This window comes from Chanos chanos, chromosome 12 (assembly GCF_902362185.1).
Source record: "Chanos chanos chromosome 12, fChaCha1.1, whole genome shotgun sequence".
Taxonomy (NCBI): Eukaryota; Metazoa; Chordata; class Actinopteri; order Gonorynchiformes; family Chanidae; genus Chanos; species Chanos chanos.
This window is the reverse complement of record NC_044506.1, coordinates 14556754-14565360: the sequence shown is the minus strand read 5'-3', so window position 1 is coordinate 14565360 and position 8607 is coordinate 14556754. Positions and strand designations below refer to the sequence as shown.

Genomic DNA, 8607 nt, shown 5'->3' with positions numbered 1-8607 from the left:
TGTGGAGATTGTTGTCCCAATCCTTCTGAAGCAGCTTGTGCATGCAGTTTAGAAAGCATGAAATTCATTCATGAAAATCTGACTTATTTGATTTGACTTTGACTTTTTTTTTTTTTTCTTTTTTTTTTTTTTAGCATAATAAATAGCCAAACAGAGGCCACTATAAATAACAAACAGTTTTGATCGGAATAGCCATAACTTATTTTTTTTAACAATTTGAGGATTTGAGGACAGTCCATCTCAACAGTGTCTAATAGGGCTATATTTCAAAACTCTAAAAATACAATGAAAATATTGAAAACCTAAATCTAAATTTACAGCGTTTAAGACTATTTAAAACAAATGAGGAATAAATCAAGAAAAGTTGTTGGTAAAATGTCATTAAAGATTTTCTCCCCCTTCCTTCAGTTAATGCAACTTGAGACTATGTTACATAAAGGAATTGATGTTTAAGGGCTGTTTTTTTTTTTTCGGTAATATTTAAAAGAATTTTGAAATGTAGCCTAAAGGGGAATCTGCAACTACACCTCTACAGATTCTTTTATTAGCAACACAAATTAAAATAGTGTCTTTGGACACTTTACAAAATGACTGTACAGTTGTTAAACTTTAAACTACCGATATTTTTTTAAATCAACCACTGAAACAAAAGTCTTTTACTTTCAACAATGCAAAAAAAAAAAAAAAGCAAGGTGGGTAAGAGCAGGGGGTGAAAGAAAAGAGCAAAAAAACTCAAACCAAAAAAATAGCTCCGTTTTTTTTTTTTATACATCTAACCCATTTAAAACTTTCTAAGTCTTTTCTCGAAGCATTCAGATGCCATTTGGTTGGTTTTTTTCCTTTAAAAAAACGTCCAGAGTAGAAAAATGAAAAACCGAAAAAAATGGACAATTACTTTTGTCGGGTTGCTTAAAGCGTGAGCTGCCGTGGTAGACAGTTGTCATGGTGACACGTTAAGAGTGACGTTCCGCTTGTCAGGTTTAGTATCGTCCGTAGGGGTGTTCCCGGTACCCCGGCTTGGCCGGTCTCACAGGGGGGGCTTTCCCACCGCCCGCTGGACGCTGCGTCCCGTTCCAGTCATCCTGACCTAAAGCAGCACGCACACGCACACACACACACAAACACACACCAACCCCATTAGATGACTGGAAAAAAGGCTTGGCTAACAAGACACAATGCAAAACGTTCATTAAACAGGGAGAACGCGTTTAACAAGCAGTCTGAGACAAAAACCCATGCACTGTAGCCAAATCGGGCCATCACCTACACCTAGAACATTACACATCCCTTTCTATCAGTTCATCTGTACCACATAGCACATGATTCTAAGTAAAGGATAGCTGATTAACACTGACCTATGACTATAGACAGGAAAAGCTCTCTTACCATAGCCTTCATATGTCTCCTGGGTCTCTCCATGCCCGTAGTCGTAGTACTCTGGTTCTCTGTGAAGAAAAAAAAAAAAAATCAGCCCAGCCTTCAGAATTCAACCACAACCAGAACTTAACCACTGAAGGCCAGCATCACTCTGTCAACAACCAGCCAAATAAAGCTTAGGCTTAAAGTCGAGAACTGACATGTCTCAGAGTTATGGTGAAAGGGGGATCACATTTCAGTCTTTTAACAAGGAAGGTCACACTCCTGCATGACTGAGGGACGACACGAATAGTAAAACTAGTAGAGGTTACATCGACTTACGCCTGTGATTGACTGTAGTAGTTGTCATATGACTCGTAACCTGATTCTGTGTAGGTGTCGTCATAGGCCTGAAGAGGAAAGACAGATAAACCCCGTAAATAAATCTTTTCGTGCCAAAGGGAAAAACAGACAAGAGAGTAACGGAATACTGGGTACAGCTTCAAAGCAGTCCGCAACAGGAAGGTCATAAGGAGCCCATATCCACAGAACCCGCTGACGGGCCGTGTTCGGCCGGGGGGGTCGTGTACTCACGTATTCATCGTAGGTCTCTTGGGCTGGAGGGTGCGGGGGAGGCGGGGGCATCCTCTGCGGGCCGGGGGCGGGAGGACGGGCGCGCGTGGCCGCCGCCCCCCTGGTTGGCTGGGCTGGGGGTCCGCCCCTTCCTGCCAGGGCTCCCCTAACTGCTCCTCCTCTGGGCGGGCCACCACGAAGAGCGCCTCCTCGAAGCGGCATGCCTCGACCCCTGGGAGAGGAGGGAGAAGGATACATTTAAAAAAAAAAACTTAATAAAGGAGAAGGACACTGAGTAACTCTGATTTCCTCTGTTGCTGTGGCAGCTGGGCCGGTGCATGCGAATGACTGTTACCTGGGTGCCACGGAGGGGGGCGGCGGTGCCCCGCGGCCTCTGACGGGTGGGCCCCCTCTGCCTCTGGCCCCGTGATCCTGACCGCCGTTCAAATACTTCATCTCCATAAACTGCTCCTGACAAATATCGTCCATCATATCCTACAAAAGAAAACGAAAGAGACGGAGCTGAATACTGGCGATGACAAGTCCTCAGCGAGTTTGAGGGGGCAGAGGATTCGTGGTATTTAGCAGTATCTCTTCCTACAGTGCAAAAAATCCTAAACCCTGCAGAGATATGATGAGAAACAGTCATGCAAGAGAGGAGAAAGAGGGAGACACAGAGAGGGAGGGAGGGAAAGAGAGAGAGAGAGAGAGAGAGAGGGAGAGACGCTCTGTGCCAAGATCATTAGTTGAGTGGACAAAAAATGATTATGATAATCCACAATAGGGAGGGGGGGAAAAAAGAAAAAAAAACCATGACTGCTGCTCTGCAAATCATTTCATGTACCTAAAGACAGAGTGTACGAAAGCCAGTAATTTATCAGATTAAATATTAATCTGTAGCCATAAGCAAAAGGAAGCCAAGCTCTAATTTAACAACCTAAGCATTTAATCAGCATTAAGTGTTGACCTATTTGGGCAGAATAAATGAGGTACTGCTATGAGCAACCAAAAGAAAAACCCAGACACTCTGTAAAACAGCACCATAAACAAGCTCACTTACCTATTAGAGATTAAAGCCACATCTCTCACTCGACTACAAGGCCTCTGCTGCTAATTCAGAAACTGAGGTCAGACAAATTGGGAATGGTACTTACTGGAAAGAGAAACTTCTTGACTTCTTCCATGGCGTGAGCCATGCGCAGGTATGCCTCTGGTACCGGGGCAAACACCTCGATGAAGACGTGTAGTTCCATGGATAAATGGGCGTATTTGGGCTCTCCACTTTTCCTCAACCCCTCCTCCTGCCAAACACAACGATGTTTTGAATCGTACAGTTCCACCCTCACACACATACAGTATACAAAAAGGCACGATCGTGAGTTGTGAGAGTCCTAACAAGCACAACTCCCCCTGAATTTCCTTAATGTGGAAAAACTGGAGAACAAGGAGATGAGTTTCCATCTCAATCATTTTTTTGGTTCGATAAGCACTTCCAGATTCCTGCTGAGGCAGTCTGGTCATATCTGTTTGACAAACTGATTAAATGAAACTGAAATACTAAAAGGCTACGGTACGCCATGAACTGGGGGCTGTTTCACGAGAGCAAGATTTTTTTTTTGCTTAGCAGACAGAATACTGTCAGATGTTAAAATTGTCCAGAATGAAAAAAAAAAAAAAAGAGTAGGAGTGTCCCTACCGGATCCCGGTTTTTGTAAGAAATGATTTAATTTGTTGAGCTAACTGAGGGGGCACTGTGAAGCTCTCAGGTCCCTCCAACGCTGCTATATCAGATGTACCACAGCCTTCAGGATAGAATTTAATCTGCTCTCCACGCATGAAACCACATGACGCGAAGTTTCACCATACCATCGTTTACGGGACCGTACGACGTCGGACAGACAGAACTCCTCATCGTTTGTTTCAAATGTTTCTTTTTTTTTTCCCCCCAGCATGCGAAAAGCACACACTTAGAAAAGACTACTTTCAGCACAAATCAATATTTCAAAACCTTAGATATGCCTTACACACAGGTGCATCAAAATGCCAACGGCATCAAAAACAAATCGATATCTTTCGCTGCATCTGTGGAAGTCAGGTCAAACATATCAACGGGATTAAAATGACTCGGAGTGCGTGTCAGAAATGTTCTGGGGTGCCACGCTCTGTCCCCTTACCTTTGTCTTGTCTCGCATGGATCCCTTGCCGAGGACCGAGATCTTGGCTCCCGTCTCTTCCTGCAGACGCTTGATTGTGTTCCCTTGAGGCCCCAGGATCTTTCCAACAAAGTTAAACTGCAAACAAAGTTTATCACAAAATACGCATGAATTAAAAACTGCCCCGGCAGAGCAAACCCGTTACGATAAGCTCGGGCGAGTCGATAATGTTTTGATCTTTCTGATCAAGTAGAAATGAAATGAGAAGCCAAAAACATAAGATTAACGACAGGCATTTGGCTGTCTCTAGCCAGGCCCCAATGGCAAAGAGGAACCCAGTGATTTTTCTTTTTTTTGCCCCCTTCAAAACATCACACTCGTACAGAACAGCAGTCTGATTCAAACAGATCTTATGACCAAACACAGGCTCAAACAAACCAGGTTGTTCGGTGTCACATCTTTCTCCCTTCGTGCAGTTTGCTCATAACCTTGATCTGTCCTAAACTAACGTCTGTGTCTGAGACCATGTCGACATGAGTCTGCACCAGGCTGGTCCCAGGCATGAGTTTAACGATTCCCGAAAGCAGCGGTCATAACACACATTAAACACGGGCTCTGTGTAGTTTCTATTCAAGTCTGACAGCCAAGGCACAGACATCACAGCGGATTTCACCCTTTACTACTGAGAGAAAAAAAATTATATCACTCACCAAAATGACTGTTAACTACTCATTAAACAGCTGCACTGAATCAACATTTGCAAAAAAAAAAAAATTTTGCTGACAATTGAAGTAAGAAAGTATCGTTGCATGCGTCAGATTCCCAAACCCCTCAGTCAACAACAGCATCTGATCCATCACTGAAGTGCTTTCATGTCAACTAAGAGCTAACCTCCTTCTCATGTGTCATTGACTTTCAGGAAGAGAGGCATTGCCACAGCCTCTAACAGTGAGATCAGTCAAGAGGCATCAATCAAAGCAGCACTGAATTTCACCCAGCACAACGCTGTCTCCTAAAGCTCTGTCTTTCAAATGTCCATAAACAGCCGCATTTGCAAGCAGCCTGGTGTTCTTTAGTAATTAGCAAGTGTGTCTTTGGCTTTAGAGCTACGTTTAAAATGCAGTCTCACCTTTGGATATTGTTTGACTGGGATCAAAACCCTCTCCTTCAGTTTGATGTTTTTCGTTGTAAATAGGTCCAGGTAGGCGTCTGCTTCTTTCTCTGGTTCTCCTTTCTGAATCCTCTCAATTTCTGAAAAAGAAAAGCAGAGATGTCAGCTTCCACGGATACAAATCCATGTCATTTCAGATCAAAATCGGCTGTCATTCGACCAGCTATGTTAAATTAACGGCAGCCCTCTCAGTTCACAGGTAACTGGTGTTCAGATAAAGGAATTCCAGCATTCTCAAAAATTTAACCTCCCAGGAAATCTGCCATGGGATTTGTGACCCAAAAATCCAACATGTCAGAAAACATGCTCTAGGTTCCAATCTTGCAAAAAGTTTCATTTCATCCGTCAACTACTAACTGGACATTCAGCAGCAATGTGCACACTTGGGGGGGAGGGGGGGGCAGTGTTTACTGAATTATACCTGGTAACAAGATCAAAGATTTACCAAACTTCAGCAAAGCGTTAGAGTGTGTAAAGAAGTGGAATAAAGAGAAACATTCAGAGAGACATTAAACACACACATGGCATTCTGTTGAGTGAACAGTGCTGAACTTGAATGAATATAATACATTCTCCAGCGGTTCCCTGTGCCCCAAGACCAAGCTATTTACTAGCGCATCCATAGCTAATAAAAACAGACAATTATGTAACTCTACAAAACGCATGACTATAATCTGCTCAGACCTCACTGCACTAGGGGAGGTGCAACTTAATCCTCACCTTTTCATTTGTCAAAAATGAAAAATAGGGTGTCAACTAAGGAAGCTCACCACGACTGTTCAAAGTGATCCACAGTAATGCAATGACCATATGCTAGTGTTCACACAAGAGCACACCTGGTTCTCTAATGTATATTCAGATGTTGTTTAGCCCTTCAGGGGACATGGCACAAACCCACCTTTTATCAAGAACAATAAACAGAGCAATGCATCCTACAGACCGTTCTGAACCCCTTAATTAGCTTACATTTGACTCTTTATAGGAGGAGCATGAGAATGACACACCATATTTTCATGCCTGTGTCCTGAGATACCAAGAATAATATTGTCATTCAAGTTCTTCTTCAGTAGATCTGCAACCATTAGCACTGTAACGGTACTGCAGCAATACTGTTTGAGGTAAGACTGAAGGGTAAACTGGAACGAGCAAGAACTATGCAAGCAAAACTGCCTCAATTAGAGACATGATCAATCAATAGCAGCAACTTAACTAATGGATTTCAAAGAGTGAATCCATTAAGCACTTCATTCTCTCCAAAGTATGTGCCCAAAAAGAGAAGTAGATTTCTACTGCCCCAATATCTCTTTCCAATACAACACAATAAGAGACAAGTGTGACACAGCCTGTGACATACAGACCGCTGACAGGTCGTGCCCGTTAGCTACAGTAACCATGTCCCACTGGGCTCGTGATGAAAACCATGTGGAGCTGTAGGGCCAGGAAAAAACATTTCCTGCTGAAAAAATGGAATTTAATAACCAGATGCGACACTTCCCATTCCATCTGCACATATGGTTTGGGGCACGATTTTATTGTTAAGACATGACGAAACCATAGTTTCATTCGTCTTCAATTTCTTATGATCGCTCTCTGGAGTTCTATAGAACACCCTGCCAAATCCCCTGATTGCAGACCCCTCCAAGGAAATTAAAACTGACCTAATGGCGTTCAAAACGCCGCAAACGACCGCGCGTCATTCAATGCCTCGAGTTGTGCAAGTAAGAGAACTGCGACAACGTAATAAATTCATACTGTACAACAAATTAAGTTATTACGGTTAACGTACAACTCCAAGTGCAGTTATGTCATCTGTGGAGGGCACACGTCCGGCCAGGTAAACGTTAAGACATGCAAGCTTACAGTTCCAACACAATGTTGCTTTTACACACAACAGAACAGAGCAACTTTTGTAAGCTATTTATTTAAATAAAAAAAAATCACGCGAGACCAAAGATACTCGTATGCTTTGTTGAGGCGCCCAGCTTAACTTCCGTGAGTATGCTTTCACAAGGGCGATGCAGACTTAAAAAAAAACCTTTTACAATACTGTATTTACAGCGGAAACAGGAGCAAACCTCCCAAGAGATAATGAAAAGCCCCAGGGGCACTGAATGAGCGCTGCTCGCCACACAGTAAGCCAAGTTGTGTACTGAGCTAAAACCGCGCTGTGTTGAACAAACGAGAGCCAGCACAAGCATGTAGCGTAAAATAAGTAACAGAAAGTAATTGTTGGCTATCTACCTCCTATCATCAACAAGTAATATATTAAACATGGCTTCGCCACGTGCCTAGTGGCAAATCTGAGGTCGACTATGGATAGCCATGAAAACCCTAAATTGTGCGAATAGCTAACGGACCCTCCGTCCCGCAAACATAAGTACTAGGAAATCATACCCTTGCATGAGACTGCCTTAATTCAACCGCTCAAAATGACTATCGCACCGCAAACGTAGAAAATCACTCAAGTTTTGAAAAAAAATGCTTCGCTTAAAAGGAAATTTACCTGCATTTAGAAGTTTCATTGCATGTGTGAACGATGCATCCAGACTGTCTCTCTCTGCCAAGAGCTGTGGGAGATATTTGCTTTCATTCTCCATTTTGAGTTTGTAAATAAGTTAATACAGCAACCAAGCTGTGTTGGAAAACGTCCGGTAACACAACTACAAGATATCCACTTTGTGAGGATTAATTTCGGTTTGCATGAATAGCGTGGTACGACACCGTGTCGGCAAATGACCGGGTTGTTCAGTCGCAATGGCTCCCGTTCTCCGATGTGTGGCGTGTTAAAAATGGAAGAACAAAAGCTTGGGACCGACGAAAATGAGCACGATAAACGGAAGTGAGCTCACGAGAATAAATAAAGGACTAAGACCGCCCACATTAAGTTTGGAGACTCAAGGAAAGGTCGCATTTTTAATGTTACATAATTGGATATAATGTGCAGTTAGTCGAGTCCTTGATATCTACCAATATTTAATCAAAAAACGGACAAAGTAAAAACTACCAGAATTCCGAAAGTCTGAATAACGTACGTTAAGCAGCAGAAGTTTTACCATCACATTTGAACTGATATCAAACTTATCAGCACCTTTCGGTAGTTTTTGGGTTATGAAGAGATTATCAGTCATCCTTACTATCATTGTGTCAACCTGTTAGTAAAGTTGGACAGTTACGTTCATTTTACGTGTAGGAATTGTTACCACACTCATTTTTAAATAACCATGCCCTTAAATATTTAATGGAATTAAATATCTCTCGTAAGCATTCCAAGCACTCATAAATGAAAATATCTTTGTGGCAACAGGTATAGATGATAAGACAACGGTCTTACATGCTTAGGTCTGTGTTTATATG

At 42.6% G+C, this 8607-nt stretch overlaps 1 protein-coding gene across 2 annotated transcripts; it reads right to left on the bottom strand.

Annotated features, from left to right (window-relative positions):
* Positions 1-732: 732 nt before the first annotated feature.
* khdrbs1b (KH domain containing, RNA binding, signal transduction associated 1b) lies at positions 733-8008 on the bottom strand. 2 transcript variants are annotated; one of them, XM_030789073.1, is made up of 10 exons: positions 7757-8008; positions 5212-5333; positions 4104-4220; positions 3084-3230; positions 2864-2866; positions 2285-2424; positions 1951-2161; positions 1699-1766; positions 1387-1445; positions 733-1087 (listed from the first exon to the last, which is right to left on the bottom strand). In XM_030789073.1, exons 1-10 carry the CDS (start codon positions 7848-7850, stop codon positions 981-983), a joined length of 1068 nt encoding a protein of 355 aa, XP_030644933.1. In that variant the 5' UTR covers positions 7851-8008; the 3' UTR covers positions 733-980. The 2 variants fall into 2 exon arrangements, with proteins under 2 accessions (XP_030644933.1, XP_030644932.1); XM_030789072.1 differs by lacking the exon at positions 2864-2866.
* Positions 8009-8607: the final 599 nt, after the last annotated feature.